The sequence below is a fragment of the Vipera ursinii genome (genome assembly GCF_947247035.1).
Source record: "Vipera ursinii genome assembly, chromosome: 1".
Classification (NCBI taxonomy): Eukaryota; Metazoa; Chordata; class Lepidosauria; order Squamata; family Viperidae; genus Vipera; species Vipera ursinii.
In genome coordinates, this window is record NC_139512.1 from 341,497,788 (window position 1) to 341,516,956 (window position 19,169).

At 39.3% G+C, this 19,169-nt stretch overlaps 3 protein-coding genes across 7 annotated transcripts in view; 1 reads left to right on the plus strand and 2 right to left on the minus strand.

Annotated features, from left to right (window-relative positions):
- DHX33 (DEAH-box helicase 33) overlaps window positions 1-4,032 on the minus strand; it is a 21,879-nt gene extending 17,847 nt beyond the window's left edge. For both annotated transcript variants that reach the window (XM_083372701.1, XM_083372700.1), the window contains exon 1: window positions 3,722-4,032. In XM_083372701.1, coding sequence (XP_083228827.1) covers window positions 3,722-3,995 — 274 coding nt within the window. In that variant the 5' untranslated portion in view covers window positions 3,996-4,032. The remainder of the gene's footprint in view (window positions 1-3,721) is intronic.
- MIS12 (MIS12 kinetochore complex component) lies at window positions 3,922-18,814 on the plus strand. Of its 4 annotated transcripts, XM_083372842.1 has the most exons (3): window positions 15,982-16,828; window positions 17,778-17,831; window positions 18,160-18,814. In XM_083372842.1, the coding sequence occupies exon 3, from the start codon at window positions 18,172-18,174 to the stop codon at window positions 18,784-18,786; it is 615 nt and encodes a 204-aa protein (XP_083228968.1). In that variant the 5' UTR covers window positions 15,982-16,828; window positions 17,778-17,831; window positions 18,160-18,171; the 3' UTR covers window positions 18,787-18,814. The 4 variants fall into 4 exon arrangements, with proteins under 4 accessions (XP_083228966.1, XP_083228967.1, XP_083228968.1 ...); XM_083372840.1 differs by lacking the exons at window positions 15,982-16,828; window positions 17,778-17,831 and adding an exon at window positions 3,922-4,038; XM_083372841.1 differs by lacking the exons at window positions 15,982-16,828; window positions 17,778-17,831 and adding an exon at window positions 15,570-15,785.
- Window positions 6,010-15,510, minus strand: DERL2 (derlin 2). Its single transcript, XM_083372825.1, has 7 exons — window positions 15,288-15,510; window positions 14,049-14,114; window positions 13,155-13,228; window positions 10,993-11,086; window positions 9,140-9,335; window positions 8,224-8,314; window positions 6,010-6,463 (listed from the first exon to the last, which is right to left on the minus strand). Exons 1-7 carry the CDS (start codon window positions 15,378-15,380, stop codon window positions 6,358-6,360), a joined length of 720 nt encoding a protein of 239 aa, XP_083228951.1. The 5' UTR covers window positions 15,381-15,510; the 3' UTR covers window positions 6,010-6,357.
- Window positions 18,815-19,169: the final 355 nt, after the last annotated feature.

The window sequence follows — 19,169 nt, forward strand, 5'->3', positions numbered from 1 at the left end:
ATTCCCTCCCCCCCCCATGGATTCTGCCATCTCCAGAGGAAGGAGGAGCTCATGTGGATTCAGCCTGCCTTAGGTTATTTCAAAGGCCAAGGGAACCTTTTGAACTGGGGGAACAAAAGGGAGGGTTAGAGAAGAAGGCATCTGGCCTGTGTCTTCTTTTAATTCTGTAGAGGAAGAAGGCAATAACCATAAAGATTTGAAGTTCCTTTTTTCCCACGAAAGGGATGACACGAAGTAAAATGATGGGGGCTGACCAAATGGGGTTGAGGGAAGGGGGGTTGAACCAGGAACCCTTTATAAAGTTTCAATTTGTAAAACAATACTAAGTCCTGTCTTGTATTTCCACAACCAAGCATGTCCTAGTAAAAATTCCTTTTGGACTAGAACTGACTCCAAGAGTTTTTGTTTTCCTAAGACGTGGATTGGGGTGGGTCCTGACACAACACAGACTCATCCCCAACAACCTACGCCTGTCTTCAACAGTGAAGGGACACAGGGCAGAAAGCATCCTGCAGCCAAAAAGGCTCCACACACATTTGCACTACTCAGTGTGACCCTGAGGACACGGGTAAACCTCCAAATGGCCTCAGTGACTCTCTAAAAGAATGCAAATGACCAGCTGTCTGCAAGGAGTATAAATCCTTCCATTCCCCACCATCTAGTCAGAGCTGAAGAAGCTTCTCGGATGAGAAGTGAAACGTCTTCAAAGAAAAACAAAAAGTACAGTTTTTTCAGCCTCCTGAAAAACACCCTTAGGACACCCATTTGGAGGTTATTCATGTTGTGGGTACTAATAAACATGTTCACTGGAACTTACCTCTATCCAAATATTGTGGAACTGAAGCCTTATTTTACCTGCTGCTTTTCAAGTACACCATAATACCATAACACCATAACACTTAGAGCTAGCTTAGTTAGTGGTGAAGGTGTTGAGCTAGAAACCAGGAGACTGTGAGTTCTAGGCCTCCCTTAGGCATGAAAGCCAGCTGGGTAACTTTCGGCCAGTCTGTCTCTTCCAGCCCAACCGATCTCACAGGGTTGTTTTGGGGGGAAAAGGGGGCATGAGTATTAGGTATGCTTGCCCCTTGAGTTAGGTAAAGGTAAAGGTTCCCCCGCACATGCGTGCTAGTCGATTCTGACTCTAGGGGCCAGTGCTCATCTCTGTTTCAAAGCCGAAGAGCCAGCGCTTGTCCGAGGACGTCTCCGTGGTCATGTGGCTGGCATGACTAGATGCCAAAAATGCACGGAGCGGTTACCTTCCCACCGTAGTGGTCCCTATTTTTCTACTTGCATTTTTACGTGCTTTCGAACTGCTAGGTTGGCAGAAGCTGGGACGAGTAACAGGCACTCACTCTGTTACGCGGCACTCGGGATTCAACCCGCCAAACTGCCGACCATCTGATCGACAAGCTCAGCGTCCTAACCCACTGAGCCACCGCGTCCCTAGACGCCCCTTAAGTTACTGGTAAATTAATAAAGGTGGAATAAAACAAAATAAAATGTATTAAAAAGCTAGGATACAGATATATTACTAATTATTATTACCCCACCCCCCCATTTCCTTCCCCTACTAACAAAAAAGGTCCTAACAACTACAGTATATAACTGTAGTACAATATATCTGGAACATTCCAAATTGGAGAAAGCAGTTTTACAGTTTACCTACAGGAGCTGTTCTTTCAGCACCAAAAAAAGGAGCTAGATACAACTTCCTACCTGTATTCTATGTAAATGTCTTAGTACTGTTAATTATAAAGAACATAGCCATTCATATGCATGCCAAATATTTATTTTCCACAATATTTTTAAAGCCAACATATTTTAAATTTGTCTGATTATCTGTCTATAAATTATTGGTCATTGTGATATACTACTATTTGATTTGTTTGTATTTTAGGACAATGCTTTTCAACCTTGGCCACTTTAAGATGGGTGGACTCCAACTCCCAGAATTCCCCAGCCAGCAACGCTGGCTGGGGAATTCTGGGAGTTGAAGTCCACCCATCTTAAAGTGGCCAAGGTTGAAAAACACTGTTTTAGGACAATTTGGAAAACCCCCCCCCACATTGGCTGAGTTCCCACAACATGCTAATCCCTAATCCTGGCTAAGAAAACACAACTGCAGGGGTCCAGTAATGTGCTGCTCCAAGATACTCAACCCCATTTTAGCTTCTTCTAAAGTTTGCATAAACTTGATGATTGTTTTAATGTTACACTGCAAATTCATGGCTTAGCTACTTTCAGCTACCCAAACATTTGCTTTCAAACCTCAATTCAGGGCAGTATCACATTTATGCTAAGCCAGTGAGTAAGCTCATGTCAGTTACCTTATGTCAGATAAAATATTTTTTCCCTTTTAAGCACATTAATGTGCTAGATTTTGGAGGAAATCCTCTTCAATAAATGAGGAAAATGAAGTGTAATATCCACCCCCAAACTTCAAACACTGGGTTGCATTTCAAATGCTTGAGCATAATTGAAAAGAGGCTAGTTAAGCCATAGCCAACCAAAAAGCAGGGGCTATCACCAGCACCTCCGTATACGTTTTTAAGAAAAAGTAGCAAACTCTATATGAGGAAACCATAAGCTGGAAGCATTGTTAGAGACCTACACACCCACTTCACACGGTCTGTTTCTGTTGCTCCCCTCTGGGAGGAGGTTTCGGAATATTTCTAACAGGACTACTAGATTCTGCAACAGCTTTGCTCTTTGTGCCATGCGGCTTGTAAATTTGCAGGATTCTTTTTTCTTGCCATGTATATGTATACATCCGAACTAGACCATGTTGTTTTTCTGTGTTATATATGTGTGTTTATGTGGTTATATGCATATTTTTGGCCGTATTTGTGTAGTGTATATTGGAGGTGGTTACCCTTTGAGGGCTGAATGCAATGAAATTTAATTTTAATGCAGGGGTCTTCAAACTTGGCCCTTTTATGACTTGTGGACTTCAACTCCCAGAATTCCTCAGCCAGGCACGCTGGCTGAGGAATTCTGGGAGTTGAAGTCCACAAGTCATAAAAGGGCCAAGTTTGAAGATCCCTGTTTTAATGTATGCTGATAAGTGTACATTTAAGGTGACAATAAAGTATTAAACTATTCTATTCTATTCTATTCTATTCTATTCTATTCTATTCTATTCTGCCAAAGACATGTCAGCAGCTGTAGTGGGTTACAGCTCCACAATTCCTATCCTCTTTGGGAAACTTGAACATGGTATTTCCAAGCACAGCACTAAAACACCCTGAAAGCTGGTCATCAACTCCGACCCTCCAGCACTGCAGAGAAACGGGCGGGTAACAGGATGATCCCCAGCAGAAGTCGCCCTACAAAAAGCATTAAAAAAGAGGGAGCGCCCGCGGGTGCCTTTCATTGGCAAAAGGGGAATGTTGCATCTAGCCGGCGGCCGAGAGTAGAGAGAAGAGAAGCAGCCTTCTTCCGTTCTGCTTTTCTTCCGTTCAAGGGAAAACAATTCCCCAGCGCGGGAAGCTGAGAGTGAAGCAGCAGCTATGGGGAAGCCCCGCCCTCCGCACAGCAGCAGCGGCGGAGGAACGAACGCACGCACGCACGCACACCAAACTCCGCCCCTTTCCTGCAGGAAGCAAGGGGGAGCACTCTCGCTCAACCACCCCTCCCGTTCGGAATAGGGACGAGGTTGCCGTTGGCTCCTCCCCCGGCAAGTCTGTTTAGAAAGGGTGGGGGAAGGGCATGATTCCCTCACCGATCAGGACGGCGCAGTCCAAGGTGCGGAGCTGTCCGAGCAGCGTCCCCCGCGCTTGGAAAATCGGCAGGCTCCGGCGCTGGCTGTCGATCCCTATCGAAGAGGAGGAAGAGGACGACGACGACAAGAAGGAAGAGGAGGAGGAAGAAGGATGGCGTTTCGTTCCCGGCGTCGTTAGTAACATCGCTCTGCGCGATCCAGAGGCGAGAGGCAGCGTGGTGGACGCCAGCTTCGGTTTCTTGAACGGGGGCAGTTCCTCGGTCCTCTGAGGCATCCTCGGCTCCCAGTGGCAGCAGCGTCGTCCTCGCCGGCGTCAGGTAACATGCTTCGCCGGGCCCCGCCCCTCAGTTTGCCTCAGAAAGTGCGGGCTACATTTCCCAGCAATCCTCGCGCCCGCCTCTTGTCAATGCCCGCTCACTAACGTAGTGGGAGGCTCTTGGAGATTGTAGTCGCTTTCGCTTTCTCCAATTTAGGCATGCGCACTACTGCTCACCCGAGGGCAGTCTTCTGGGTCTTCAAGTTGTGCTTGCCGCGGGCGTGAGAAGCGTGGCTTTGTGAAACAGAGCGTTCGCGTTACACGTTAGAACGCTTCCTGCCCTCGTGTTTTGCTTGTTTACTTTGCCGCCGTTCTTATTATCGGGAATTCCAATTTCCACGAGGCAGGGCCCGAGCTTTTTTTTTTCCCACAACCTTTTATTCCTAGCTATTATTCTGAGTCAGATACACGATATTCAATTTTATGTCTGATGTTTGCAGTGTGTGGACGTATCGGTAGGAGTAGGCTTACAACTTTTTTTTTCACTGCTACCAGATATTCTGGATTCACGTGAAAAAGTGCCATATTTATAGCTGCTTAAACAGTATTGACTTCTATTTTTGTCATTTAACACAGTAACATTTAACTGAATTAACTGAATTGCTTTTATGAGACAACAGAGCTATCCTTAGCTGCACCACCAGGCAATCCTGAATTTTTAATACTTTACCACAGAGCTGTCTTTCTGGCACAATACAACGTATGGATAGGAAATAGGCTTTAAAATGTAAAAAAAAAAGCCCAAACATTTGACTACCCCATTTACCGATAAAACAGTTACAATTTGTGCTGAACCACACATTTTACACTCCTTATGTAAGGGAGGTCAGTCTATGAGGAAGAATGAAAGTAGTTTCAATCTACATCGTCCAATTTTACTGTTCCAAATTTTTAAAAATCAGCATGCACATGCACACAAGAGCATGCTTGTTTGGTGCTGTGTTTGAAATGAGCATTTTTAAGTTTGGAAATGGGGAAAAGCTAGTGACAGCAATGCAGTTATCGGGACAGTTACCAGAAACTGTGTAGTTTTAAGTTATGAGGAGGGCTGACTGCTTATCAGAGAACATATAGAATGATTAAAAACTGCCTGAAGGCCAAATGGATCATCAGTCAGGATTTTTACATTCCAAAAACATCAGAATTTAAGTATGTCGCACTCTTCAAAATCCTAAGACTGCAGCTCAACTCCTGAACTCTCACATTTTTTAACTGGCCAAGACCTTGGGTACAATAATCTTAAGATGTCACAAAATTTTATGATTTTGGGATTCCAGCTGTCTTTTATTTTGTGGGATGCTAAGGCCACTATGCAGCAATTTAAGTGTGAAACTGGGAAGGTAATTCTCCCACACAAAAGACTAAATAAAGGCCTGAAGAGAACTGGTCTTTTGTAACACAGATATTTTGAGCAAATTATAGCTTAGAACTTTCATTCTTCCATTGCTGTCTGTCATGACATTTGTATGAAACAGTATTATTAGTTTCTTAGAAGTTCCCTTTTGAAGTAGCAATAAAGGAAGACAAATAATGTTCCATGAAATAGAAAAATAGTAAAGATGCCAATGGAATTGAAGATATAAAAGTCAAAGTTATATAGAATCTAATAGTATCTACATTGCCTCTAATCCCAAACCCCACATAAGAAATCTGCTTTTAAGAGAATATATAACACTGTATGTAAGGAAGATGGATTGTACCTTATAGCTAACCAATTTTACAATTTACATATGAAACCTTATCAACCAGCAGCCTTGGTCCCTAGCCACCATTGGAGGTAACACTGCACACATAACAGTAAACTGGTTTTGGTAAACACAAAAGACTTCCAACATAATTTAGCATATAAAATCTGCCCAAATCTTCTGAGAAAAAAGAGGCTCTTTAGTTGCAGTTTGCTTCACAGACACCATTGCATGGCCAGCAAGTCAAGCAAGCTTACCTGTTTAATTATCTAATGAAAAAGGAAGAATAAAATAAAGAGATTTATTTATCTTCTGTAGTTACCGAGTCCTGTATGAAATAAAACTAAAAGGGCCTTACAAATATTTCTTTTTACACATGAACTGAAGAACACAAGAATGTGCATTTCCAGTTTTCCTTGGCTTGGATCATTCATTTCTAAACAAATCAATGTAAAAGTCTCCAAGAGGGTTTGAAGTCAGTTTCTTGCAAAATGTCTTTTGATCATTTTTTTCATTTTTGAAAAAATGTTTTGCATATTCAGAGTTCTCAAAACTTCCTTTATGCACAAGAGAACCGAACCATTCTCCAGAGTGGTTTGCTTGCCTAGTCTCTTGTCAAAGATGTTTGCTGGATCTCAGCCTCCTAGGCGCTGACCTTCTCCCCATGCAAAACCTCCTGGCCTTTCTTCAGGCAATGGGTTGTAATTGGGATCTTCTTCTGGAGTATCAAATATTAGTTTCCTGTTAAACAATATATATATATATTTAATGCTCAAGTCAATAGAAATAGAAAATTGTACATACATTCCTAACAGAAGGGAAACATTTAAAGCTCCATAATTTCTGCCAACATGTTTTTTTTCTCTTTTGCCTCAAGAGCAATTGGAAAGAAGAGCAGGTGGTGAGAATTAGTTATGTATGTATATTTGGCTTAGGAAGAAACATTAGTTCCCACAGTTCTGAACTGCATAAAACAGGATAGGGGGATTTCTTTAAGCTCTTGTTATTATTGACATTTATCAAGTTAAACAGTTATCACTGTTTATTCCTTTGTGTAGGATATAAACTGAATTCTAATCAGATTTAAAACCTACTAGACTTTTCTAAGATGATATGGTTCAGTCTAGCATGGTAAATGACATATGAAAAGGTCTGAGTCCAAAAGGTATCCACCTATTTCAACTACCTGTAAGTAAACAGTCAGATGCTTTTATAAATCCCACAAACAGTACTTATAGACAAATATTCTCTACAGCAATTATCTGACACTTTAGATCATTTAGATCAGTATTTTGCTAACTTACAGTGCTTCTCTAGATTTTTAGGTATTATTCCCAGTTCTATCTATACATGATGGTTTTGAATTTGGTATTCATCAAGTGAAACATGTGCCCTAATATCAAAGTAGACTTCCTCTGGCAATTCCATTTAATTATACACCTCTTAGGTATGATCAACTAAGCCAGGGCTTTTCAACCTTTTCACCCATTGTACCACTTTTAGGATATGGCAACAGTCACCTAGCAAGGTGTCAAAAACTTGGATGACCCCTCCGACTTACAACAGTTCGCCTAGTGACTGTTCAGAGTTACAATGGCACTGAAAAAAGTGGCCCCCAAGCCACAGCCAAGCAAGACACCTGCCTGCCTCTTCGGCGGTGCTCTTCCTCTTGTCCGAGGTTTTCATTGTTGTGAGCATTTCTGTTCAGGATTGGCAGCAAGGGTGGGGGGGGTGTTTGGTTTTTATTCCCCCCCCCATCTGCTGGGTGGTTGCAGCAGGTTTTGGTCACTTCACATGACCCTGGGACACTGTGACTGTCATAAATATGAACCAGTTGCCAAGCATCTGAATGTAAATCACAAGACCCTGGAGATGCTGCAACATTCCAGCTGATCGGCGCTTCTTCTGGGCTCAGAAGGGCCAGGATCAGTGCAGAGCTCCAGCTGGAGCTTGGTGCTGATCCTGGCACTTCCGCCAAGCCCTGACAGCCTTGAAGCTCTGATCCTGGTGCTTCTGCTGAGCCCTGACAGCCCTGCAGCTCCAGCCATCTCTTGCTCAGGCTTGTGCGGTACTGCCACCAGTTCAGCTCATTCCCCTCCCCCGCTACCACTTTTCTAGGATGCTTGCGTACCACCTGCCAGGTGCCAATGTACCACAGGTGGTACCCGTACCACTGGTTGAAAAGCCCTGAATTAAGCCATGCTTGGAAAACAGTGGAGAAACCTGGGAAATTAAGGCAGTAATCCAGAATTCAGTGTGGATTAAATTCCATCTTTGTCCATTTTCTATCTTTTTAGGTTTGGAATTCTCTTGCTGCATACAACTGTTTTGCATTAGTCTGGGTACAGTTTATTCTGTCTCTTCCCTCTCAGTCAATATTCTTCACAAAAGAAAACATTTTTGATTGGGAGCTGCCCAGAGTTGGCTATAAGATGGGCAGCTATATATACTGTAAATAATTAAAATAAAAAATAAAATAAAAAATAATAGAAAGCACTTACAATATAGATGGAGTTTTTAGAAGCCTTCCTCCCCCAGGCTGATTTGGAAAGACGTCTTCCAAGAAGAAATATATGTGACCCACAGCAATGCCTAAAGATGAGGGGGGAAATATTGAAACACAACATTATTTTATTATAAAAGTCTAAAAGCATCCAATTACCCAACATTAATCACTCCAGTTTGAAGAAGGCATTTTAAAAGCCTGTTTCATAAAAGACTACCTGAGGCTCGAAAAGATTGTCTCCTAGGAATTCTAAACAAGATAGTTTCCTTTTCCACTTGTGTGAATATTTAGGTGCAAAGCAAAACCTACTCCTGCTGCTTTAAAATTTAAAACATTTAATAGTTTTTCACACCATCAGTTCATTTATTTTTAGAAGAAGCACCTCAAGTTACATTTTGCAGGCTGTTCCTATAAGATTTTTATATGTAGAATTGCTTTTCTTGGCCTCTTTTTTCATACATAAACTGTAAGACAACAAGCAGCACAGTGGTGCTTTTATGAATTCTGCATTTTATGTTCTGTGAAGTATATATAATTCCCATTATTAAGCTAGGTAATCAAATCTGTATTCCCTCGTAATGATTAAGAGGCTGCTACCAAGGATTTTTTTTTATTATGTGCCATCATGTTAAGGATGACTTTTAGTAACTACCTAGTCCTAGATAGTCCTCCTCCAGAATGATCTGGCTCATCACATCTTCTAACCGTGTAATCATGGCTGCTGTACTTATGCTGGGATTCCTCAGGAACTAGCAATGTATTGCTTAATTGTAACTTTGTATTAAAAATGTCCTTCAAATCTCAGTTTTAATATGCACAATCAGAAAAGCAGATAACTACTTTTAAGGGATAAGGCAGGTCAACAAGGCAAGGATTTTATTATAGTTCATTTACTGACAGAATCATCTTACCTAGAAGATCTACTATAATGGAGTTTCCCAATAAAAGTGAAAATCCCATGAGGACCCATGGAAGAAATGGGGCCTGAAAGATGAGAAGCCCGAAGAAATTCATGCGAACAAAAGGATTTCTGCGGCTCCAGACATATACTAGCATTATCGTAAATGCCTGCCCTAAAAAAACCAAATTGACAAACAAGCCAAAAAGCTGACGGGAATAATAGTTAAAGAAAAAGTCACTGTACTCTTTATCAAAGAAAAAAATTAAAATAATTAGCAGAAACTAATAATCCTGCATACATATTTATTTTGGCAATTCACAGTGTCTAGTAGCACATTAGGAATGAGGAAGAACCAAGAGGTAAATCAGATTTAAACCCTAAAGTAACATTCCAAATTTTAGAAAAAAAAGAACCTCCACAATAGAAAGGTTTATTGCTTAATTTACACACTGTGGAAAATCCTTAGGAGGACCGGTTTCCTGAAGCAGATCTACTTCAACCTGTGGTACAGTTTTGAGGCCAGATTGCAAATCATAATGAAACTTTTTAAACTGAGACTGATGCAATTCCTCAACTGAGTGAAATCTTTGCAAAGCTGCTAATTCTCCAGAAAAAAGATATGTTGGAAAAGGGAAAATAGCCACTATGATAGGATTTCTGCACTTGCATCGCATAATCAAACACATAAATACTGCAAAGAGGAGTTTTAGTTTTTAGTAGTTAGCCCTTGACTTATGACAATTGAACTCAAAATTTATGTTGCTAACTGAGACAATCATTAACCAAGCTTGGCATCATTTAACAAACTTTCTTGCCAGTTGTTAAGTGAATCAATGCAGTTGTTAAGTGAATCTAGCTTCCTCATTGACTTTGCTTGTTAGAAGGTTGGAAAAGATGATCACATAACTGCAACTGTCATAAATATGAGTCAATTGCCAAGCATTCAAATTTTGATCATATGACCACAGACATGCTGAAACAGTCGTGTGAAAAATGATCACAAGTCACTTTTTCCAGTGCCATTGTAACTTCAAAGTTACTAAATGAACTGTTGTAAGTCAAGGACTACCTGTATCTGAGAGTAAACTGGCAAAGTCCCTTCACCTGGAGAGTGGTTGCCACTTAATGTACATAAATATACAGCCCTAGTGTGACTCAGCGTAAGCCTAGGTTTCACTTCCCATTTCACCAAGAAATTATGTAAAGTGATCTGGGGCTGAATTTATATTCTTAGCCTAATTATCGTCACTAGATGACTGTGAAGATAAAAATAAACACCTGCACACTGACCTGAGGAAAGGAAATAAAAGTTATTGCAGTAGGTCAGAATTGGACCTTGTTTTGAACATTTGAAGTTTTTCACTACCAGTATTTTTCTCATGCAAGTAAATACCGTATGTATTTTGAAATTAAATGATCTTAGATTACCTCTGTTCTTCAGAGGGGTTCTCAAATTCTAAGATATTTTTAAGAAATGGATTTTGTTTGAAAGTACCACCTAATAAAAGTTTCCAGTTCTGAAAATCTTTGTGAAGCGGTACATTTGAGACTCTTTAGAAAGTTAAGGGCCAGCCAGTTCCAAATCAAATCAAGGAAATATTTTCTTTTTAAAATATGGTTATTTTTATAAATAATTTCCCCTGATCAGGCCTAGTGAATATCATAATGGCATTGGAACTTTCCATCAAAATAAGAACCTAGAATTCTTTCACAAATTATACATTTCTGAAAAAAAAATGTTTAACTGCCTTTCTAGAAAACATATTCATTATTAAAGAGCTATCCCCAAAATAGATGGAGAACAATTATAATTATTTTGTGTTGTCCCAGATCATATATATAAGTCCAACAATAAAAGGATACTGTCATTAAGAGTCCACCAAAAAGGAACATAAATACAAAGTCTGCTGTCCGGCCACGAAATGATCCTTCCTCAAGCATTCGACAATAGCGATATCTGATTATCAGTTCAGGAAAATACTTGATGTAGACAAATGTTTTATTTTTACAAGAAAATGAAACTGTACCGTGTTTTAGCTTCAGATTTAGAGGTGGAAGAAGAAAAGGATTTTAAGCAGGTACACCTTTAGTCTTATTTTAGCTTTTAGAACTGAAATAATTCAAGGCTATTGTTAATTACATAGAGTCAAATATTTTATCAGATCTTTTTGGAAAAAAAGGTCAATACTGATATTAAAACTTCTATGCCATAAAATTGGGATACATCAGGGACTTTGGGGCCATACAATCCAAAAATCTAAGGTAGGTTTTTGTAACCAAGTTACAACCAATGGGAAGGATCTGCCTCCTATCATTACAGATCTAATTTTGTATTGATTTGCTGCCAAAAATCATATTTTTTAATTCAGACTTTTACACTTGGAGATTATCAGTGCAGATCTCACAGATGCAGCAAGAACAAATCACAAAGTTCATGTTTTCTTTTGGGTTATGGTTATTATAATTTTGTTTTATACTTGTGATATGAGTTGTTTTTCCATGGATTATTTTTAGCCACTAAAGTTGTATATTTAAAATGGGCAGCTATATACATTTTATAAACAAATACATTATTTGGCTCAGATGTGTAAATATAATCCTTCTACAAAGAAAATGGATCTGGAGAAATCAACATCAATAATATGTATTCAAAATAAGTCCTCATGTTCATCTTAAAGTTTTGCTAAAAATTATATAGTCAGCAATGACACATGTCTAGCATGTAGCAATCCAGCAACTAAAGGAATATTTGTGATTCAACATCCAATGCTTCAAAGTTATTTTTATTTCTATCCCACGTTTATTATTTTTTACAAATAACTCAAGGCAGTGAACACACCTAATACTCCTTCCCTATTTTCCACACAACAACCCTGTGAGGTGGATTGGGCTGGATGTGATTGGCCTAAGGTCAGCCAGCTGGCTTTCATGGATAAGACAGGATTTGAAGTCCCATACTCCAGGTGATTTTATAAAAATATAAATGTAAAAAACTATTTGGTAAGCATCCTCACCAATTTCAGTTCGTATTACCTGCTTCAGGAGAGCTACAATGAGAAAATACTTAAGTAACTAAAACCTCCATCTGTAATAAAGCATCTGCATTTGGGGGGGGAGTATCCTGAAAGTTTGGATACTACCACAAAGTAGGTTTTTCCTCTCATATCCTCATTTCCAAAGATAATCTGTACCTCATGAGATAATACCAAGGAATGGCCAAATTAATATTGACAGATCTTGACTCTAAGCAAAGCTTGATTTTCCCATAAACAAATTAGGAGCTAGCACTGCTGACATATGAAAACAAGTGGCGATTACCCTTAAAATTCAGCAAAACAGGATAAACATGTGGCTTATAATATTTTTCCAAAGAAGGAATCAGTTGCAGCTAGTGTCATCCCCCTTAAATTACTTATTTGCTTCTAAAATTGTTGCTACACCACCTAGTCCACAGGTCTGCAACCCGCGGCTCCGGAGGCACATGCGGCTCTTTCAGCCGTCTCCTGCGGCTCCCAGTCTTCTGCTAAGTGTAGTCCAAAAAAAAAAAAAAAAAGTGGGACTAAAAAAGTTCAACCAATCAATTCAAATATGCAGGGTAGGTGCATATCTCACCTTGGCTCCACTCTTCAGTCAAACCCTGTTCTGTGCATGTGCGCATGCACACGCATGTGCACACATTTTTTGCGGCTCCCAGCTTTTCCTTTTGTGAGGGAACTGGTTCCGAGTGGCTCTTTCACTGTTTCAGGTTGCTGACCCCTGACCTAGTCCATGTAAATCACGGGTATCAAACTCGCGACATCATGTGACATGTCACAAAGTATCACAGTTTTTTCCCATTGCTGGCAATGGGATGGGTGCAGTTTTGGCATGATGCATCCGGCCCGTGGGCCGGCAGTTTGACACCCCTGATGTAAATAAATAAAATGATACTAGAAGATTCAACCAACTTTCATTGGGGTAGTTCTAAAGGGTCTTATATATGCAACCACATGTAAGCTTGCACACAGAAGATAAGCAAAAGATACAAGAATATCATATTAAATAAAAAATTGAATCCAACTGGCCCAAAGAAAAGGTAGTTTGTAATCAACCTCCATACCTGCAAGAGATATGAGGAATGAGAAATTAATAAATTACATTTAAGCAAATGCTTGTTTGCTTGAGGGTGGCATAGTGGTTAGAATGCAGTGTTGCAGGTTAATTCTACCTACTACCAGTTCAGTCCTCATTGGCTCAAGGTTATTCAGCCTTTCATCCTTCCAAGGCTGGTAAAAGGAGGACCAGATTGTTGGGGATAATATGTTGGTGTTGTAAACTGCCCAGAGAATGCTGTAAAGCACTGTGGAGCAGTATATAACTGTTATTGCTATTGCTAAATCAAAAAAACTCTCAAATGATATAAATGTACTTTGTATCTAGAAGTAGCACTACTTCTGCTTAAGGCAAAGATTCTGTACGGGAAGACCTAGATATGTATATTTAAAAATAAGGTCTCATACAGAATATTGTTGTAAGATGCTACATTTATTAGCACTAATTATCAAACTGTATAATTAGTTATGGCTAAAACATCCTTAATGTTATCAATATTGTCTGAATGAATAGCTTAATTAAAGTTTGCAGTCCAATAAGAATCACAGCAAAACCAGCTGTAGCTCATTGTATTACAGAGCAATCATATTTTGTAGCAGAATCAACTTGTAACATTATTAGGAATAAAGCTTGTAGCTATTAGTAATTAGTGGGTTCCACCATAAATCTCAAGAATTTCATTTACAACTTGAGCAAAACACCATACAATGTGGGAGGGAGATTATTTACTTGATTCCACTTGTTAAAAATACCAGCAATTCTGATTTGGGAAAACTGAATTATGCTACTTGCCTTTATGAAAAAATGACATGCAAAGAAGCACTTACTTGAAAGTTTTTAAATATCAATTCTGGATTGAAGTACAGTTGAAAAGGTGTGATTAATTCTAATTGCTAAAAAAAAAGAAAATACAAAGGAAGGCATAATTATACAACATTGTAATTTATGAATCCACCATTAGACAGGTTATATTATTGAATTTGGAATTCTGTGATGACCTAGTGTAATCTAGTCCATAACTAAACTATCTTCACGCATAAACACTCATCTGATTTCATCCAATACTAACCAGGTAGAACCTGCTGGAGTTTTTAAAAACACAAATCAAAATGCCATCTCTTTCCCTCCATAAAGATGAATCCTCTTATTGGACTATTTATTCTCTTTCAGAATTCTAAGCAAAAAAATAATAGGAGTACATTAAGGTATAGCAAAGACCACTTTTTAAGATAAATTTTTAAAAATAGGATAAAAATTGTAATAGGTATTTGTACACAGAAGCTTAATGTTACACTTGCAGCAAAAAGGAAAGCTACTGTCTTGCTTTTCAAGTATTTGCTGGGCCACTGAGAAAAACATGCTAAGACTGCTTTACTTACGTTCATACTATCCCAAAAGTCACTGCTCTAAAAATCTATACACCTTCAATATCAAAGATCTAATATTTTCATCTATTTTGTTTTGCACCAGCTGAGTTTGTTTATACTAGAAAAATGTCTACAGTAATATCAGCAAATAATAGGACAGCTATGTGATACTTTAGTTATGCTGCAGGCAAGTAGATTGGAAGATGGTTTCTCAGACTACATTTACTGTTCAGTGGAATAATAAATATTTTGATTATATATGGACTGGGTTCCAGATTCTATTTTACACAATTTTCGCTTAATTCTCTTTTCAGCCTGATTTTAATTTTTACAAGCATATGGTAAATCAGTCTGAGGGATCCTAACTCTTCATGGCCTGATCCAATATCGGTTCTTAGCGGATGGATCACCAGGACTGGAAAGATTGTTTACATTCAATGCAATGCCATAAAACTTAAGCTGCACGAAGTTTCTATGCCGCGCAGAGTCACTTCAGATACTGAGATGGGCGGCATATAAATTTAATTAATTATTAGAATCAGAGAGGGGAAAAAAAGAGTTCACCAACTCTAGAAATAAAACATCTGCCCAAAAGCCAAGGTAGAGTATGTCAAGGAGAGGCTCTGCGGATTCCCCTCGAACGACTGCTTATTCTACCACAGAGCGACCACGGGACGCCCACCCTTCTCCCCTACTCACCACAGCAGCGGTGGTGAGGACGCAGGCGGTAGTGTAGGCCCGTGTGACAGGAGGCACCTGCAGGTACTCCTGCCGGAAAGTCTGATACGCCATCTTGGCGCTGCCGCCTAAAGCTCTTGCCTCAGCTCACAGTATGTCTTCGATGTCGGCCAATCATATCCCCAAAGCCATTGGCTGAATAGCCAATCTGCCATTTCCATTCTTTTTTTCCCCCTCCCCTCAGCCAATCTGCGCCGTCCACCTCCCTCCCTCCGTCTACTTGTTGAACCCAATCAAAGCTGATTTGGTGTGCCGATGAATCGTGACGACTGCCGGAAGTCTAGTCTTCGGTAGCTCTAGTCTTCCCCATCTCTGTGGTTAGCTGTGGAAAGGGGCGGGTGAGAGGGAAGCTGTTCGGAACAACAAGCGAGACCAAAGAGGCGGGAAAAGTGAATTTCAATTCGGTGAAATATCTTTGAGCATAACTTGAATTCTACCCAGGGACGGAGAAGTTTTGAGGTAAGTTGGGGCTCCAGACCTAAAAAAATGTAGCCTTTTAGATTAAAGCATAAGGCTTAATGCAAACGCCGATAATAATAAAATAGGGCAAAATGGAGCAAAAAAAAAAGGACTAGACGTTAATGCGATAGAAAAAGCAGAAAGAAAACGGCGAAGTACGTGGCCAGTGACCGTAAAACCTGAGGTAACATTTTGGTATTAAACGGAAATCAAGAAAGGAAGGCAAACTATTTCACGGGTAGAATATTCCAGAAGTGCTTTCCCGCCCCCGTTAAAAGGGGAAATGGCATTGGGAGGACAGTTTTGAGTGGTGTTACCTTTATTTGTTAAATTTATATATCTCAACCAGGAGGTGGGTGTATGTGGCGTAAATGTACGCGCACCTCAGAAATAATAGATAAATGTAGGTCTGGCTTCCGTTCTATGAGGCAGCTTGAACTGAAGGATCCTAATTCGGGCCTCTCCGGCTCAGGCCCAACCAACACTGCATTCTCTTTGTTTTTGAGGCGTTCAATAAGCTTGTGCTGCCCACTTGCTGGGATTGAAAGGAAAGTAACGGCGGCAATGTGAACTCGCCAACAGATGGCGGTGCTAGAACCTCTGACCTGTTTTTTTAGCATCTCTTTTTTCGCTTCAGTTGGCGGGAAGTTGATGAGAGAGAAAAGGTTGGGTTGCTATTGCTCGTGAAATGGAAGCCTGCACTGAGTACTCGGCAATAGGCTTTAAGCAACGTGCCGTGATTGAGTTTTTGACTGCCAAAGGAGTCCCTCCAATTGAAATTCATCACCGAATGCAGGCAGTTTATGGGGATGACTGTATTGACGTGAGTACTGTACATCGATGGGTCCAAAAATGTAAAGATGGGGAATCGGGAAGAACCGACTTGTCTGATCAAGAATGAAATGACAACAACCAACAAGTTTCCTATGAGAGGATGATATACAGAAGAACAGTCAGGGATCACTTAAAGGGAAATTGCTGTCTATCCTGGCATTTTACAGGATTGAGCTGGTCACATTATTGTCCTTCTTCAGCACTGGAAGGTTTGTACAAGATAAAATTCTTGCTTGTTTATAGCAAACATAAAACTAAAATTGAACTAAATTATGGAATTCTGGTCCATTCACGTTTGGTTTCCAAACAAAATAATCTGTTCATATTTTGGGCTGGAGTTTTGATGTAGTTAAACAATTGGTATATTGTTATTATATATTGATAGAGAACATCCTTATCAGTGTATTCAGAAACCTACCTATTCAATTTTCTGTTAATTGTATAACATTCATTTCATTTCATTTATTGGATTTTTATACCGCCCTTCTCTCTCCTTCCTGTTTTTAAAACCCAACCAAGCATATATCTTTTTGAAAAGTCCTATTAAATTTAACAAGCTAATTTTTCACTATTGAGAACTGCTGTATTGTTGAGAAAAAAAATATCCAAATTCAGTTATAAGTGTTTAGAGCCCTTAATTAGAAAGAGCTCTGAGGCTTAACAAGTTTGGCATTGCTGTTTGGCATATTTAAAATTTTAAAAAGAAAAGAAACCCCTGCCAAAGAAGTAGTAATAAATAAAATCCTATCCTGCACTGAAACGGATAAGTTAACATTAAAGCTTAAAAATAAAACCTAAACAGACTATTACAAAATTTGGAATGAAGTGTATAAATGGCTAGAGTCAAGGAGGAATGCTGGGACGAATGTTGATTGATAAGTTGACAATTTAGAAATCTTTATACCAGTATTCTCTATAAAATAGAACTGAAAGTTATTTAACCACAATGTATATGATTGAAAGAATGCTTACTAGAGAGTTCACAGATTCTATATGTATATTTTGTTATAATGTAAAGAAACTTCAATTTCTTTTCACAAGGTAATACTAATAGTATTGTTTAAACCAGGGAAGTTGTATCATGTCCACTGTGTTGTTTTTTTAAAACTGTATATTCAATAAAATTATTTAAAATAAACTTGTTGCTACACCACCTAGGCCGCTGAAGTCCTTTCCAGCCCTAAGATTCTTTGTAGACGCCTCTATGTACAGGTATAATTATCTGTGAGAATGTCCTAAAAAAAAACAAGGCAGCAGCAGACTAGGCAACAGTGAGATGAGAGGCACCTCAGCTCACAGAAGTAATAGTGTAGCAAAAATCTCAGAAGGGACCCTCCTTAGTTTCTTGGAACATAAAGGCAAGGGGAAAAGAGATGTATTTTCAGACTTGCAAAATTTTCTTACGGTATCCTTACAGTGACCTCATGGTTGGTTCTTCTTGTCTGGACCACCTCAAAGGGCTGATAATTTAATACAATGTGTGAACCCAGTCCAATTAACTTATTAAAGACTGATTTTTTAAAAACAATGTTCTTTTCAGGTATTTCTCAAGATGTCAGTAAATCCAATGGCATACGAAGCCCAGTTTTTTGGTTTTACCCCTCAAACATTCATGTTGCGGATATATTTTGCTTTTCAAGAACATCTTTCTCATATAGTGCTGGTAGTGGAGAAAGTTATATTGAATAGACTAGACAACATCTGTCCTAGTCTTACACCTACTGTAATCCGGAGGAGCACAGAAAAATTCTTTACTTTCATGAAGGAACGCTTTGATAATCTGTTCACTAAGATGGAAGAACCTCTTTTAAGCACAGTTTTGAGCATCCCCAAGAATGTTTGTCTTCCAGAAGATAAAATCCAAGAGGAATTCTGCTACACTGCAAAACAGTTTCAAGAGCTGGAGAATGAGATCAGCCAGCTCAAAAGGGAACTTAAAGCTGAAATGTGTGCTGAGCAAGCTCTACAAGCAGAACTGGAAGAGCAAAAGATTGTCCAGGGGCATCTTGAAGGGATTCTACAATGGTTTGATGGTCTTGACAATATAGGCAGAAATGAAGGGACTGGAAACCTTAAAGATAGCTTTGCTGCCTTGACAAAAACGGCTGCTAAACTGCATAATATTGTGCAGGAGGTGGAGGAGAAAATGAACAGACTGAGAAAGTGATTGTGTAGCAATATAATAAACACATTTCAATCCATTTTCCATTTTTTTCTTCAGAAGTATTTCTAAGGTTTGTGGGGCAGTCATGATTTATCTGCATAATTTGCAAACAGTAAGGAAAGGAATGAAGTTTAAAGCTCTTGATTAGTATCTTTTGCTTTAAGGAATATTGGCCTTAGTTGTGGGAAGACTACATGGCAAGTGGAAGTAAAGTCAAGCTAGGATCTCATTTTAAGACCTTAATAATTGAAATTGCTAAAATGATTCTGCAGGTTCTGCTCAAAGCTTTATAAAGGGCACCAATTTAATTTTGTGTCCCGATTACAATGGATTATAGCATAACAGGAAATGAAGAATCTTATAGTAGTTTAATGTTTGAAAAGAAA

Bases quoted from the DNA above. Each gene is read 5' to 3' on its own strand.
- DERL2 (XM_083372825.1), bottom strand. From the start codon at position 15,380: ATGGCGTATCAGACTTTCCGGCAGGAGTACCTGCAGGTGCCTCCTGTC. The intron at 13,229-14,048 runs GTAAGTGCTTCT...TATCTCTTGCAG, and splicing joins TGATATTTAAAAACTTTCAA to GTATGGAGGTTGATTACAAA. The intron at 11,087-13,154 runs GTATCTTTTGCT...ACTGATAATCAG, and splicing joins TTATTTAATATGATATTCTT to ATATCGCTATTGTCGAATGC.
- MIS12 (XM_083372840.1), top strand. From the start codon at position 18,172: ATGTCAGTAAATCCAATGGCATACGAAGCCCAGTTTTTTGGTTTTACC.